Source organism: Cricetulus griseus, chromosome 2 (genome assembly GCF_003668045.3).
Source record: "Cricetulus griseus strain 17A/GY chromosome 2, alternate assembly CriGri-PICRH-1.0, whole genome shotgun sequence".
NCBI lineage: Eukaryota > Metazoa > Chordata > Mammalia > Rodentia > Cricetidae > Cricetulus > Cricetulus griseus.
Window position 1 is genome coordinate 221,535,478 of NC_048595.1, and position 18,107 is coordinate 221,553,584.

General features: G+C 35.5%; 1 protein-coding gene across 2 annotated transcripts in view; it reads right to left on the bottom strand.

Annotated features, from left to right (window-relative positions):
* Taf4b (TATA-box binding protein associated factor 4b) overlaps positions 1 to 18,107 on the bottom strand; it is a 115,193-nt gene that overhangs the window by 63,541 nt on the left and 33,545 nt on the right. For both annotated transcript variants that reach the window (XR_004768374.1, XM_027404368.2), the window contains exon 10: positions 1,216 to 1,385. Coding sequence is in view for 1 of the 2 variants with exons in the window: in XM_027404368.2 (XP_027260169.1) it covers positions 1,216 to 1,385 (170 nt within the window). In the remaining variant the exon portion in view is untranslated. The remainder of the gene's footprint in view (positions 1 to 1,215; positions 1,386 to 18,107) is intronic.

Below are 18,107 nucleotides of genomic sequence, written 5' to 3' on the forward strand. Positions count from 1 at the left end.
CCACCTGGAACAAGAGAGCCCTATGTGGAAAAAAGCTGCTGATTACTATCTTAAACTGTCTACAGACGTTAAGAAAATGATCATACAGGAACCAAAATTGGCTCAGTAGCTAGGAACACACACTACACTTGTAGAGGATTCAGATGGAGTTCCTAACACCCACACTGTAAAGCTCACAATCACCAGTAACTCCAACTTCAGGGGCACGCTACACCTCTGATCACTGTAGGCACCCACACACACACTACCAGATACACCCAGAATTAAAAATATTATTTAATTAAAAATATATCTTTTAATAAATATTTAAATCAAACTAGATAAAAAATGTGGAAGGGAAAGAGCATTCAGCCAATGCTCTGGATAATACGCTCTGGCACTATAGGCAAACTGATGGTAGTATTTTCTCAATAGAGATTCCTCTTCCCAGATAATCTAGCTTCTGTCTAACTGACAAAAACTTAGCCAGGAAAAACTATTACTAATTATAATTGCTCACAATTAATTTAATTACAATAATTTCAATTATAAAATAAAAGTGTTCAACATGTCATAACTAAAATACTCATTTATTAATTATGAAGTAGACCAAATATGGTATAATTCATGCAAAATCTCCAATCTGCCTCATTGCATTTAATATGGGGTCTTACAGTCTTTTACATAATATTGAAATCTGGCTCCAAATAATAAGAGTACATTCTCTTCCATTTTTTTTAAATTCACTGGAATCACCTAAAAAGTACCCTGTACCTAGAGAAAAATCTTAATATTCTAGCTCTATTTTCTTCTATAGTAAGAGTGAAATTAAATTTTAGGGTTGATCCAAGGAAAAGGAGATTGGCTCTCATTAGGTATTCCTCTAATTCGAAAATACAACATTTAATAAAAACTTTCATTTGTATATACACATTACTAAGGACCAACAAGGAACAAGATTAAAAAAAAAAAGCACACATAAAGTATTTGTGCAAACTATGTCTCTATTACTTTAACATAAAAAATGAAAAAAAACATTAACTTCTATTATCTATCCCAGAAACAAAAGGTTGAAGTAATGATTTATAAAATAAAATGTTTCATTCTGTAATACTCAGGAAATCTCAGAATATTTCTAGAGCCTTACCTAATCCTTAGAGTTTGGCCATGTCTTCAGATAACATTTCCCCTCAACAAACATTCCTATCAGGTCAATAATCATGATTCTATACTTACCAATATCTAAAATTTTCTTTTGTAAAGCTCCAATGAAAAGGAATGGTTCTTCTTTACATGACTGAATGAGTGTGCCAACAAATTCAGAATGTGTTGCTAAGATGCAGGCGTTTTCTTCATCAAGGTTGACATCTGCCATGCAAGTCACATCATTGATGTCATCTTCACCTCTACAGGGACAAAAAGTTATAATTTGGGGTAGTTAGTGTGTGTGTGTGTGTGTGTGTGTGTGTGTGTGTGTGTGTGTGTGTGTGTGTGTGTGTGTGTGTGTACATGGTTTCAGGGTGCAAAGAAACATACCTCTTAGCCATTACTTGGGAAGGAGAGGCAGGAGAAAACAGGAGTTAAAGGCCATCCTTGGCCACACAGTCAGTTCAAAGTCAGCCTTTGCATGGAAAAAACAAAAACAGATCTTTCTCATAAATAATACTATTTTATTGAGTTTATTCAATGAAGTGAATTGAAGAATGCTATCTTTCTCCTTAAGCTTTTAAAATTAAACTGGCATCACTAAGCAGAAGAGAAAGCTTTCTGGAAGAGAAATCAGAACCTGCTGTGTGTTCCAGAGCTTATCATTTCCTCTCTGGTGAGACATACCAAGAGGGATTGGACTTACTCCAGTCATCCACAAATCCTCTACAATGAAATACTAAGAAATGAAAACGGACTCTCTGCTTTCATCCAGGATTGTTAAAAGCCTCTCAAGATTTCCCCTGTGCACTCCACTATTCTACTTAATAGCAGAAGAAACACTCAATCATAAAATCATGTTACAGCTATTCTGAAATCAAAATTTTTAAATTAATTTTGTTTTTATGATTCACATTTTTGCATACTCCCTCTGTACCAAATAAATATACTAAAAACACACTCTCAAGCAATTGGCTACAAAGGACCTATTTTTAAAATACAAATAAAACTACACACGTTCGCATACATACACACAGTAAAATTAATTTCATATAGTACCAACAAGAGGCTACATATCTAAGAGAAGAAATATAATAAACTCCCTCTGAGAATCCTTTTCACCATATGTAATAACAGTCTAGTTACTGATCATGATTCACATACTAATTGTACAAAAGTGATTATTATAGTAAAACATATTCCCTAAAAAGATGGGCAAATGGCACCTCACAAGTCTGTGTCAAATAGATTTAAATTATATATTGCCCCAATGATGATGAACTTGTATAGAGAATAAATTATAATTATCAAACCCTCAAGAAATGAAGGCCCTTGGTGTACACTTTTTTAAAAAAACAGAACATTAAAGATAAAGAAGAAAAAATACCCAAAAAAAAAACATAGAAAAGTGAGCCCAATGAAAGAAAGGTGCCAGACACACAGCTTAAAGTTAGAGAAAGAACAATGGCGCTACCATCATGCAGCTCACTAACAGCTCAACATTTAAAGGTGTGTCTGTACTAAGAGAAAGAAAGAGAACAAATTAATATCTTAAACTACTAATGAATCATTCATAATAAGGAAAACAGATTCCGTCTATTAAATGTCATAAAGTTGTCAATGGCTCTAAAAATAAACTTCCAACTGATATAAATCAAACAGAATGTCCAGATTTAAATATTTAAACACAAAACATAAAAAATGGCAAAAATAATTACCTAAGCAAGGATCAGATCCTAAGGTTAAAAATATTCTTTTAAAAAGGCCTAATAAAATCAAAACAGCCTAGCATCCCTGGATACTAAATTAAAAGTAGAAATAATGAGTTTCACTGTTCTACTGTATGGTAAAGTGATTATGAAAACATAATGACTACATGTTGCATAAACAAACAAAACCACATGGATCTTGAATATTTTCACCAAAAAGAAATGCCAACTGATAAAGATTGAATAATTAGTCTGATTTGAACATTATATAATGTATGTATATATTAAAACTAACAGTATCCATAAAGGTATCATATTATAGATAAGTCCCAATTTTCTGAAAAACCACCATATTGATTTACAAAGTGGCTATACAAGTTTGTACTCCCACCAGCAATGAAGGAGTGTTCCCCTTGCTCTACATCCTAGCTAGCATGGGCTGTCACTTGTATTTTTGATCTTAAGAGTTCTGACAGGTGTAAGATATAATTAATCTACCTCAAGAACTAACTATATATAACACTCCTAGGCATAAACCCAAAGGACACCCCATCCTACCACAAGGACATGTAGTAGAATATATCTTAAGATGTGTGACTTTTGTTTATACTGCATTTGTTTGAGTCAGTGAATCTGTGATTCTTTGCCTGTCTAAAACACCTGATGGTCTAATAAAGAGCTGAATGGTGGCCAATAGTGAAGCATTAGCAAGGACAGGTGAGGCAGGCAGGCAGAATATATAGGAGAAACGAAAAAGAGGAGAGAACAAGGAGAGGAGGGCGTCAGGAGCCAGCCACCCAGCCAGTCATAGGGTAAGAAGGAAAGTAAGATTTACAGAAGAGGCTGGGTGTTGGTGGCACACGCCTTTAATCCCAGCACTCGGGAGGCAGAGGCTAGGTGAGTTCGAGACCAGCCTGGTCTACAAGAACTAGCTCCAGGACAGCCTCCAAAACCACAGAGAAACCCTGTCTCGAAAAACAAAACAAAACAACAAACAACAACAAAAAAAAAGATTTACAGAAGAGAAAGATAAAAGCCAGAGGGAAAAGGAAGTCAGGATAATTTAAAACAAGAAAAGCTAGTTTGAAACATGCCAAACTAAGCATTCGTATGTAAGAATAAGCCTCCTTCGTGTGTGATTTATTTGGAAGCTGGGTGGTAGGCCACTCATAAAGGCAAGAGTAAAGCTTCACACTACAAGGACACTTGCTTAATTATGTTCATAGAGCTTTATCCATAAAAACCAGAAACTGAAACAACCTAGGTGTTCCTTAACCGGAGAATGGATAAAGAAAACATAAATCTACACTACTAGTTTTACTCAGCAGTTAAAAAAACAAAAACAAGAAGCAAAAACCATGTTATGACATCCTGAAATGTGCATGTAATGGATGGAACTAGAAAAAAATCATCCCAAGTGAGGTAACCCAGATCCAGAAAAAGACAAACATGGTATGTACTCACTCATAAGTGGACATTAATAAGCTGTAAAGGATAACCATGCTGCAATCCATAGACCCAGAGAGGCTAAATAACAAGGAAAGCTCAAGGGCAATGGATGGATCTCCCTGGGAAAATGAAATAGAATAGCTTTCATGGGTGAACTGGAGGCAGCTGGGATAAGCACTGAAATCATTACCTACACAGGTAACATTATACAGACTGAGCAGGTTGTATTTATACATTTAGGTATGTGTACATGCGTGTATAATAACAAAGAAAAGGTGTCTATTATTTTAAGATAGTGCAAGGTTTGGGGGTGTGCATGGGAAGGTCTGGAAAAAAGGAAAAAAGGTAAATGATGTATTATAATTTAAAAAATAAAAAATATAAACAAATTAAAAGTTTATGCAGCTGGAGAGATGGTCCTATGGTTAAGAGAACATGTTGCACTTGAAAAGCTCCTAGGTGTGTTACCAGAACTCACATGGCAGCTTACAACTGCCTCTAGTCAAGTTCCAGGGATTTGGACACCTCCTTGAACACTGTATGTATTGTGTTACACTAACTTAGATGCAGGCAAAATATTCATAAAAATAAAAATAAACGAATCTTTAAACATAAATAAAGCTATTACATAGAAACAATTAGAACTGAATGTTTATAAATGAGTTTACAGACCCATGTAAATAGTATCTTGCTTTTCTATTAGAGTTCCTGCATAGCTCTTATTGGGAACTTAACAGCCTTTAGAGATCAGTTCCAGGCCTATGCATAAAAGTTCAAAAACCAGCACTAGAATTTAATTCGAAGAGCAGCTTTATTCAATAAATAAACAGGAAAGCAGCTACCCAATAATTATTTTTTGCCTGCCTTGTCCCAACCTAACCACAATTCCTTCTGGTACAGCTAAGAGTGGGCATTGCCACAGGAGCATGGAAGAACTCCACTGAAAAGAGAAAAGGTGTCCCAGTAAAAAGTACTCAGGCCTTTAGAAGTTCCTCATGGAAAGAGGGAGACAGGAGGAAAGCAAAGCAACACTGGCAGAAGCACTGTCAATAAAAGCAAGAAAGACAAGGACAAACTCAAGGCTATCATGTACAGGAATGTTTGTGATCCTATTTTGGTTTTATTTCATTTTAAAGGTAAAAAGTGAAAACCACTGAGCCAAGTCTGAGTGTAACACAGGGCTTTCTAGCGAAGGTATTATATCATATGGTCTATTATTTTAAAAGAAAAGAAAATTTAGTACTTTAGTAGAAAAACCTTCAAGTGTCTGTGGAGTAGCACATCACACAAATTAGGGTACCACTCACTTGTCATGTATTCTGTCTTCTGAAACTCCTCTAATTGATTTGTTCTTGATAAAGTTAAATACTACTCAATGTCTACTTCATTAAAATTTCCTACTATTAAGCTCTGCAATAGCACTAGACTAATTTTTCTGAGGAGGTAGAATGACATTCCTTTCCTGTTCATGTCTACATAAGGACACTGGTTCTCCTCTATCATTATCAACAGGTCCTCCTGATGCCAGCCTCTGTTGGAGTCCTGATTCTTGTCTAATCTTCAACTTGCCTTGCTCTCTTATTTTCAGCCAAAGACTGATTTATATGATAGGTCAACTTCAATTACATATTTTTAAAACATCTGGTTGATTTGTCTTTAAATATTTCAATTACTTCTCAAATTGGTACGACTTTTAAACTACTGAGAACATCCTTTTGCCCATTACAATAGATCTTACTATAGTATCTAATCTAATGTTCAATGTATTTGCCTTAATTTACAACAAAACTACCCTTATGGGCCATATTCCTAACAAAGCAGTATATAACTTGGTACAAAGCTATTTAAAGAATCATGTGCCTTACAATAATGTGCTGGTTGCCTAGGACAATATGATGAGCAGCAGAGACAAGTAAAAACTGGCAGTTCTGAATCACTTTGCCTACCTTGTTATCCTGACTATTCCAATTACTAAGTGAACTAAAGTTTAACTTATCTGAACCCCTACTTTCAATAAAAGTGTAGAATATTTGTCCCTACCCTCAAATTGAGGACTGAAGAGGGAATTTATGTTATACAAATAGGGAGTCCACATGCTTCTTATAAGTCCTTTGTAAACTATAACCTTCCTAATTTGAAAATACATTTAATATACCGAACATCACAGACTAGCTTAGTCTCCTGTAAACAGTTAAGAACACTTCGACTGTTTGACAGGCAAATACACTATAGCAAAAAATGAGAGGAAAAGGAAACAAGAAAAAAGACTGCAGGAAGACACAGGAATAGGCTAGCCCCCCAGACAGTGGAGCAAAAGCATGAATGGGTCTTACTTTTCCTGCTATATAACCTTTTGAGTTTTATGCAAAGTAGTATGTAAAATGCTTTATATATTAGTCAAATAATCTTTTTTAACTACCAACAAAATAAGTTAGGTATACTGGTACACACCTAGTCTCAGCCACTCAGCATCTTGCTGTGAAGGTGGCCTTCCAAGTTCTGTCCCCCAATAGTCACTCTGCTCAACTATAACATGTTTATAAAGTTGTTCATTTCTCTATGTGTATTTATATTTAAGTTAATTTGAAATTAACATACTGAAGTATTTCTCAAAATTCAATGTTTTTTAATTTATTATATGTGTATGAGTATTTTTACCTGCATATATGTTTAAATGTATATTACATGAGTGTCTGGTGCCTGTGGAGGCAACAAGTGAGTACTGGGTCTTCTGGAATTGGAGCTGTAGCCCTTATCAAATGCTGATAACTGAATCCAAGCTCTGCAGGAACAAGTATTTTTTAACTACAGAGCCATCTCTCTAGCCAACTAATATTTTTAGGATTAACTAGGAAGAATATTTAAAATAAAAGTCACATAATCAAAAACATCATATACAGCACTCAGGGTTTCTATTCAGTATAATGAAAACCAGAAATCTGAGGGGGTTTTAGTAAAAAGATGTTCAGGTTTTTAAAGACTAATGTCTAAAATTGTGTGTGTGGGGGGGGGGTTGGGTGTGTGAGAGAGAGGTAGGGGAGGCATACGTGAGGTCAAAGAAGAACTCTGAGGTATCAATTCTTCCTTCTACCTTTACTAGTTAGTACTCCTGTGAGTAAACTCAGGTCATCAGGTGTTCATGGCAAGCATGTTACCAACTGAGCCACCTCATCATCAGCCCTGCTTTATTCCTTAAAAAGCCTAACTGCATGAACCAAACATGGAAATGTACCAAGCTATAAAATGTAGAGTACTGGTCCTAGAGCTAGAGACACCAAGGTTTTTAGACTCTTTCCTACAATTGTAAGATGACTCTTCCCATCTCTACTCAACAGTTGCCCCTTCTGAAAAACAAAGATGAAGCCATACCTGTATCATGTGTTCTTGAATGAAAGCCATATTAGAAGTTAAAACTACACTAGAAACTAAGCATGTACATAATTTTAAAGATAAAATAATAAGCCTATTATATTAAAAAATAAATAACTTGAAATGTAAGCAATGTAAAATCTTAAAATAATAAGTAAAAAGAGTAGAATCATTGCCATCCTCTTTTCATAAACCTCCCTAAAATACATTTTGAGTCTCTTACTTTCACATCCTTTGGTAACATCATGCACTTAGATACTCCAAGTTTAGATTACGAAATAAAACACAACTCATAATAGCATCTCCAATAACTATGTTAGAATATGTAAGTACTGATAAGCTGTCAATTTTATGATGGTACACATATTTTTTTCAAAATTTTTTTGCTTAAAAACCAAACCTTATTACTGGAAAAAATTATTTTATTCATTTTCATTAAAATGCTAAATCTTCCAGTCAGCATAACTATAGGTTGTCATTTGTTCATTTAAGTGAAACAGTATACAATAAAAAGTGGTCAACTGAGCTCGCAACTGAAACATAAGCACAAGAAACTGTCTTGAGAAAACCATATCACTGTAACATACAGCAGAGTGTTCTGTCACCCTTTTAGGTATGTCCCCAAGGTCAAGGGTTAACAAAACAGTTTGTACTGCCTCATTAAGAACAAGATTTCCCTTTTAACTACCCTTTTCCTTTCTCCTTATTTAATGTAAGTAAATGTGCTCAAGGATAAAAAGCAAATGGCCACTAATATGAGGTGACACAGGCATGCCACAGCCAAGTCTTTTGAGGTACTAAATGTTTCACCTCTATCACCTTAGAAGCATCAACTGGCTACGCAGTGAAAATGGCAAACAATATAACATCAATACCTTGAAACACACTGAAAGAGTATGTTTCAAAACTCTTTTCTTCAGACTACATTTTGAGAGCAGTAGGTACTACTTATTAAACTGTGGTGAGTATCAGACATACCCAAAAAGGTTTTTAAAACAAGATTCCAGTTATTTTTAGTCTCCAGATGTTTCATTCTGGATAAGCTTGGAATAAAAAATTCAGCAAGTTCCTTAGGTAACTTTTGAAATTGCTGATCTATATTATACTAGCAAATGTTAAGGTAGTTTCATAAATATCCATTAGCCTTTTCCTATCTTCTCAATTAGATCAGTTCTACTAAGAAATTCGTAGCATGAATCACAACAGCATGATCAGCATCTTTGATCTTTCTCAAGGACAGGCATGACCAAAAAGCCTAACTCCAGCCCACAGAGCTTTAAACTTTGCTCATGGTGTGCTCAACATTAAGGTTCTTCATCAGTCTGTTATGTGCTTTACCACAAAAAAATTTTTCCTGAACATCATTTACTATGATAAACTATGTCTGCAATATAAATTATATTAATAAATTGCCATGTGCTGTCTGTACTTGCTTTCTGAAAGCAAGACAGAACCCCTAATCTCAGACTCAAGCAGGTTTGTCACCAGTTCCTCAAGATCCTTTGCTGGAGCAGACTGACTGTCCATCTATGACAGGAAGAAAGAAATACAACAGCTAAGGCATTAAAAACATTGTACCCCTGAGAACAGCTAGAAGGTAAACTGTTTTTGATAGCAGTTACAATTTGTTATCCAATGTTATAAAAATCCCTGCAATGGAATAAGAAGCTGGAAGCTCATTCAAGGACAGACTCTCTGTTCTGCCTAGGACTCTCAATTGGTTACTCCAGCACCATTGCTTCATCAGGGCTTCCCTAGTCATTTCTTCTGAATGCTGCAAATATCTGATTTGCTGATGATATTTAGTTGCTACTTACTATTTGTTCTTGTAATTGCTATATGCATAATAAATTCACTCACTCAAAAGCAAATGTATGACAAATGGAGAAATGTTTTTGTACAGAACAGTGTTTAACAGCTTTAAAAGACTTCATGGTCTCATCTCCAAGTCACTATGTGTAGTGCCCTGTAGTATGTCAGAAATCTAGCTTCCATCTTTTATCTGGATTTTAATACCATGCCTAATCTAAAGTCTTAGCTAACATGAATGTGTTTTCCCTGCTGCCTTACTAACTCCAAGATGAGAGAGTTTGGTTTAGCCAACAAACATTGTTTTCTCTCTTTTTAAAAAATCACTATCCTGGAAACTAGAAGAAACCATCCTGAGCAAGGTAACCCGGTCACAAAAAGACAAACATGGTATGTACTCACTCATATATGGACTTTAGACATAGAGCAAAGGATTACCAGCCAACAATTCACACTACCAGAGAAGCTAGGAAACAAGGAGGAGCCTAAGAGAGACATACATGGTCCTCCGGAGAAGAGGAAAGGGACAAGATCTCCGAAGCAAATTAGGAGCATGGGGGGAGGGGAAAGGAAGCTAGGAGAAAGAGAAAGGGACAAGAGGAGAGAGGAAGACATGAGGGAGCAGGAAGGTTGAATCGGGGGAAGAACTGAGGAGAGCAAGTTAAGAGATACCATAATAGAGGGAACCATTATAGGTTTAAAGAGAAATCTGGCACTAGGGAAATGTCCAGAGATCTACAAGGATGACACCAACTAACAATATAAGCAATAGTGGAGAGGCTGCCTTAAATGCCCTTCCCCATAATGAGATTGATGACTATCTTATATGCCATCTTAGAGCCTTCATCCAGTAGCTGATGGAAGCAGAATCAGAGACACAAGCTAAACACTAAACTGAACTCCTGGAAACCAGTTGCAGAGAGGGAGGAGTGATGAGCAAAGTGGTCAAGTCCAGGCTGGAGAAACCCAGAGAAACAGCTGACTAGAACAAGGGGGAGCTCATGGATCCCAGACTGACAGCTTGGAAACCAGCATAGGACTGACCCGGACCCCCTGATCCTGGGTGTCAGTTAGGAGGCCTGGGCAATCTATGGGGCCTCTGGTAGTGGAACAGCAATTATACCTCGTGTACAAATGGACTTTGGGAGCCCATTCCACATAGAGGGATACTCTCTCAGCCTAGACACATGGGGGAGGGCCTAGGCCCTGCTCCAAATGTTATGACAGACTTTGAAGACTCCCCCCCCCCCCCCCCCGCCACATGGAAGGCCTCACCCTCCCTGGGGAGCACAAAGGGGATGGGATAAGGGATTAGTGGGGGACAGGGGAAGAGGGGAGGAAGAGGGAACTGGGATTGACATGTAAAAACAACCTTGTTTCTAATAAAATAAAATAGAAAAAAATAAGATGCCCCCAATGGGAATCTGGAGGAGAGAAACAAAAAACAAAACAAAACAAAAAAAAACACTATTATGAAATGATTAAATATTATATCAGCAGCACAATACACTAAACAAGATGCATATGTTTAAACATTTAAAATATATTAAAGAACTTGATTATCCTTGAAATATCAAAAAACTGAGTATGAGATGCAGCAGTAATACAAGATATGAAACAGCATTACCTTGTTCTAAATGAAACCTGAATCTCTGGTGCCCTCTGGTGTTATAAACACTATACAACCTCTAATAATCATCCCAGATACACCAAAAAGCTAAATATAAGATAGAATTTTCTACTGAAAAAGTCACAAATCTACAATATCGATATAGGTTAACCAGATATCTCTGAATATAAAAAAAAATGCAGAGATCACCCTTCATTACTAAATCCCATCTGGTTTAGTTAAGACAGGGCCTAATGTGATATACTACTGTTCTTTTTTACTTAATATAAGTCAACATTAACGGTCTGTTTTTTAGTTTCATTTGGAATAAAGTAGCAGTAATTACTGTTTCCAAAAAAAACACATATTTATTAAACACACTGAAATATGTGTAAAACTACATGATCCAAATTACTAGAAAGTATTTTTAAAGTAAATCTTAATGCAAAAGTAAGGCACCTGATTTAAAAAAAAAAAAAGACAACAAAAACAAAACACTGCAGAAAACGCAGCCTCTTCAACAAATGATGCTAGGAAAACTGATATATCCACAAATAAAAGAATGAAAGTAGACCCCTACCTCTCGCCCTCTAAGAAATTGAACTTAAAATGAATTAAATTCTTAAGACTTGAAATTCTGAAACCATTAGAGGAGAATGTAGGGAATCACTCAGAAAATGATATAAACACCTGACCAATGGGGCCTCATGAAATTAAAAGGTTTCTGAACAGAAGAGAGTTAACAGGTAAACATACAACCTACACAATGGGAGAAAATCTTTACTGGACAGGAATATGACAGAGTATTAATATCTAAAACATACAAATAGCCCAATAAATAACTTTGCTTATGAAATACAGATACTTCTCAAAAGATGAAAAATAAAGTAAAACTACATTAACATTCGATGTCACCCAGTCAAAATAAGAGTAAAGAAGAAAGTAAATAAAAAATGTTGGCAAAGATATGAATAGAAGGGAAACTTTATACACTGCTAGTGAGAATGCAATCTAGTTCAGACACTCTGGAGATGAATACAGAGGTTTCCGAAATGGGCAAAAATGGAGCTACAATATGACTCAGCGACTGTACTCCTGAGTATTGTGTAGCATGCGTATCTGTAATCTCAGGGTTCATAATGGAATGACAGATGGTAAAAAGAGAATCCCCAGAGTCTAAGGACAGCTAGCTGAATAAACAATAAAGAAACCCTATCTCAAACAAAGGAGAAGATGGACACTAAGGTGTATGGTATGGTTGTCCTCTGACCTCCACACTCACACTTCAGCACATATGCCCACATTCATACATATGAATGTGCACCCACATATAAACACCCATACATACACACTGTACATGCAATAAATAATATATAATTTATAGACTTCTTAAATAGTAAGTTGAACTAAAAAAACTCATAAAAAATTTTAAAGGTATATAGAAGCCAAGTGATGGTGGTGTATGCCTATAATCCCAGCACTCGGGAGGCAGAGGCAGGCGTATCTCTGTGAGTTCGAGGCCAACCTGGTCTACAAAGCTACACAGAGAAACCCTAGCTCAAAAAATAAATAAATAAAAATGAAAGGTATCTAGAAATAGGAAGATTATAAACACTAACTTTCAAGCAAACACACACACAAGCAATAATATTGTAAATGTTCATAGATAATAAAGGAAAGGGAAATACACAGAAAGATAAGCAAATGGGTAAATTAGATAAATACCTGAGAGACAGCACAGACGTTTGAAGAAGTAACTTTATAATGATTGGCTAGGTGAATTCTCTCTAAAGGACTGTGAAATGCACAAGCCTATATATGAAGATTAGAGGCAGCTTTCTGCATATTTCATGACTATAACTACTTGGGATATAATTCCAAACCTAGAAACTGGGACTCTAATAACAACACTCTTGAGTATTTTCCCTGACTATGGGAAGTAACTTTCCAAGTTATTTATATAACTGTGGACAGGTTTCCTTCTATCTCCAAAAATATCTAATAAATATAATCAAAGATCTAATAGGAAACCCTACGAATAACAAAAAGTCAGTGTTTTCTCAAATTAACCTAAATCAAATGATTTCATTATATTATTTTCATGGAACTTTGAAGCTGATCCTAAAATTCATGTTCAAGAGTAAAAATAACAAATACCAGGATACTTTTGATTTTTTTTTTTAAAAAGGTACCACACAGTAAGGGAATTAATTTAATTTTTCTTAAAAATGCCACAGTGAGGAGATAAGCTATAACAATAACAATATAAGGGCCCATAAGGTAAAGGTACTTGCTGTCCTACAATGTAAGCCTAGCCACCTAAATTCAATTCGGAAAACCCGAATTGAAGGTGTAAAGGTGTAAAGAGAGAACAGAACTCTATGAAGTTGTCTTTTAACCTCTAAATGCATCCTGTCCCACAAGTGCCAACAATATTCTCTCTCTCTCTCTCTCTCTCTCTCTCTCTCTCTCTCTCTCTCTCTCTCTCTCTCTCTCTCTCATATTTTTTAAAAATTGAAAACTACCAAATAGTAACAAAAATAAAATTAAATAGTATTAAATGAAATATGCCCTCACATAACACAAATTTATGTCAATGATGGCATTTCAAATCAGAAAGGTAAAGCATTCCTAGTAACTAATGTTGAAAACAAAAATCCACTGGGAAAAGTTACTATCAAGAACTAAAGATGTAAAAGTAAATGCATCTATGTACAATATGTCTGTATAAATAATACCCAACAAAACACAGAAACACATCACTAGGAGCTCATAATAGGGAGGATGTTTTAGAATTCAAAAGTCATAACATGATTTTAAAATTCTCTATACCAGAAACACTAGAAACAAAATTAAAGCTAAAAGATCAGGGGAAATTTATAACATAAATAATAAAGCACTACTGTTCACTGCATACACATAAATGTGGAAATAAACAATCAAAAGAAAACCGAACAAAAGTCATTAGCTAGAAACCTCCCACTCTTACACTTCTGCATGCAGGTGGACTAAATTTACTGAAGAGCAATTATACAACATTAGAATTATATCAGGTCAGCATAAATCATCATTGTAGTCACAGAATCTGCCAAAAACATTTTTAAATCACCATGAAACCAGCAATGCGCACATCCTGAAGGAAGAACAGCCTTACAGGCAACTCTCTGTAGCTAACAAAAGTTTCTGGCACAGTAGAAGAAGTATCTTGAGCTGTCTGGATGAGAACTGGGATAAACTGATCTCCAGTCATCTCTGGTTCCTATCACAATGATAAATCTTCTATGGAATTAAGAAAACTGAATTTAGATCCTCAGGTCAATTCTGACTTACCCATATACTAAAGTTAAAATTTCAGCTACAGTTTTCATTTCCAAATGTACCAATTTACTATTTTTCACATTTTTATATTCATTTTAATAGATAATTATTGCTTTAATACATACTCAAATTTAAATACTAATATCCAACATTTGATCATGAAGTGGTTGAAGTCACTGAAATTCCAAACATGTTGCTTTTCCCTGTAATATGACTCAGGGTGACTTTGCTGTACATACTCATCCCTAAATGTGAAAACATATATGAATACTATCAAACAATGTAATGATATCTTTAAAGTATTGAAAATGCCACAAATGTCATCCATAATTAAAATCATACTCTTGACATCAGTCCATAACCTAAAAAAAAAAATCTTAAAATATTAGAAATGATAGGAAAGACCAATGGTAAAATCTTTTTGCATTTCTACTTTTTAAAGATGTATTTATTTATTATATATACAGTGTTCTGTCTGCATGTATCCCTGCACGCCAGATACCATTATAGATAGTTGTGAGCCACCATGTTGTTGCTGGGAATTGAACTCAGGACCTCTGAAAGAGCAGCCAATGCTTTTAACCTCTGAGCCATCTCCCCAGCCCTGCATTTCTTTATATTAGTAACAGAAAAGGCAATTATCAAAAATATAACTCACAATAACAAAAAGGTACCTAGAAATACAAATCTATTGGATATATGGAACAAAATCATCCATGTCTATGTGAATAAATTACATTTCATTAAAGGTATTAAAAAAAAGATAGCAACATAAATACTGTACACAGACAGCAGCTCATAATTTTAAAGAAGTCACTCAGAAAACAGAAGACCTCTGGACTCAACGTCAGGCCAAATAAAACCCTCCAGAGATTTGGGGAAACTCAACTGATTTTTAAATTTATAGGGAATGGCAAAAGCTTAAGTACAGTCAAAAGAAGGAAGAGGGGAAAGAAGGAATGTAAATAAAGGGGAAAAAATGATAGAATGCAGAGGCAGCAGGCATGGTATTAGGTGCCTGAAATCCCAGAGATCAGAGACCAAGGCAAGAGAATTGCAAATTGTTTTTTTCTATTTCCCTGATACTTGTAGAGTGCCTGAAACTCACTATGTTCTACATAGCACTTTATTCTCCAGCCTGGACTACAGAGTGAAATATCATGTCCTTCCCATAGTAGGTATGATAACAAGGATGGAAGGAAAGACATTAGATGAGTTATTTGCTAACTATAAATTTAAGCCCTTCAAAGCCCCTGAAATACATATAAGAGATGCTGTGGGTCACTGATTCTCTGATGTGGAAATAGGAACCCAGGAACCCTGATCCATAACATAAGAAAATTTAACAAATCCTGCTGACATGAATATTTAAACAGAAGGTAAACTTGGAAAAGGCAACAGTGAAGACTTCTCATGCTCTACTTGGAGGATCTCTTAATGCCTAAGAGCTTCAAAAAGTTAGCAAATTCAATTACTTTAAAATTAAAAATTTCAGAACAAACTATACCATATAAATGTGAACTGTAAAACACTAACTTTATATTTGAACTAAAACTATTAAAGTTATAAGGTTTGTAATACAATCTATATAGGTTTAAACACATCTACTATTTATAGATCATTATTTTATTAACAGGATATGCATGTGTACACATATATACATTCATACATATAAACATATGAAAAACTGATAGAACCACAACTATTCTTCAAAGGTTTTTGTGAAGGTATCAGAAAGCTGCATAGTGTATTGAAGAATAACAGTCTCATGACCAGAGACTCACTGAAGCATGTCCATTTTCCTTAAGTATATGCAATATGAACAAGACACTAACCAGACACAAAACCAGCAGCTGCTAAGGGAGTGAAAAGCCAACAGAGTATCAGGTAATTATGTGAAGACAAAGACAGAAAGTCGGAACTCAAGAGTGTCCATGGCATGAAGCATGGGCTATGAACCATATACCAATGAAGCATTCACAGAAATATTAAAGAAGCCAAGCAAGTCCGGGGATGAGGGGATCCTATGCAAAGCATAAGAAATTTTAATCACTTCACAAGTACCAGGGCAATAAAACTTGGGGTTTACAGCCCTGCAAGAAAGGCAGTATAAGTACCTACTGAAATCCTGAGGGACTACCTGATGGGGGACAAAGTTATGGTTGACAAGTAGCTTCAAAGGAACTGCTTTACAGCTTGGATTGAGATGACTTCTATAGGTTCCCTTTAGGCCTCTGAATTAATTCTTTCTAAAAGGAAACTGGGAGGAAGGGAAGGAGGGTGGGAGGGAGGGTGGAGGGTTGGAGAGGGTGGGGGAGGGAGGGAGGGAGGGAGGTAGGAAGGAAGGAGAAAAAAAACCCTTCTGTAGTAAGTAGTTTGAATGAGAATGTCCCCATAGACTCCTATGTGTGGTGATTGGTGGACTATTCAAGAAGGATTAGGAGGTATGTCCTTGTCAGGGAAGGTATATTACAGGCTTTGTTACAGGGGGTGGGCTTTGAGTCTCCAGTTCTCTTTCTGCCTCCTCTTTTGGATCAGATGTAGACTCTCCACTACTGCTCCAGCACCAAGACCAAAGAGTGACAACCTGCCACCAAGCTCTCCACCATGATGGTCATGGAAATCACTCTCTGAAATTGTTAGCAAGCTCCCAATTAAATGCCTTCTTTCATAAGCTGCTTGGGTCATGGTACCTCTTCATAGCAATAGAATAATAACTAAGAAACCTTCCAAATAACCTGGGTATTAAAAAAAAAAAACCTAGGCATTGGCTATACAGTAACTTGATTAATTATTAATTATTACACCGAGGGAAAGATAAATAAGCACACTGCAAAACAATACTCTGTTTTAAAAAAAGAAATAGGGTTATCATTTTTGTCATTTGCAAAATGTTTAACTAGTAATAATTATAAAACACTTTTTTAGAAAGAACCATTTGAAAACCAAACAAAGGCAAACAAAAATTGAAGGGATGTTAACCCCTGGGGGATGCAAACAAAATGAGTAAAACGGGTACATTCCTGTCTTATTGAGGAATCCTAAGAATCAAGGTTCAAATACACAATGTAAAAATTGACAAGAGTAACAGAAAAAGAAGCAAGTCTACAAACAGAGTTAGGTATTTTATTATTCATTCTGAGTTATGTTATAGAAAAAGCTACAGCCTAACAAATGTTAGGATGTAGATCATACCACTGGCCACCTTTAACAAATTAACATTTAAAAACCTTCTAACCAAACCAAATGCTCACAAAATAGTCATCAAGACTCACAATGAAGTCTCCTAGTGAATTTAAGATTAAAATAGTTAGATTATGTTTTCTAATCACAGAATACTTGGGAAGAAAAAGCAAAACACAGAGAGCTGTCTCAGATAATTGCACTAGTAAACAGGAAACAAAGTACCAACATGAACAAAAATGAAGAAATACTTTAATTGTCAGGACTTGAGGAAATTTGGCATGTTTAGACAAAGAAAAATTGAGTTCAATGAACTAAATCTCTAACTTTAGAGGCCAAGAAATGGGGAGCACCTTGACCCCCAATTTAACTTCCAATGTTAAGAATCAGATCAGTGGTAGTCTGGGGCCCAGGCTGGCAAAAACAAACAAACAAACAAAAACAAAAACAAAAAAGCACACAAACAAAAAAAAGAACCTTTTGGGTTATTGAAAATATTCTTTTTATCTTGATTATGGTACCTGATGCATGGATTT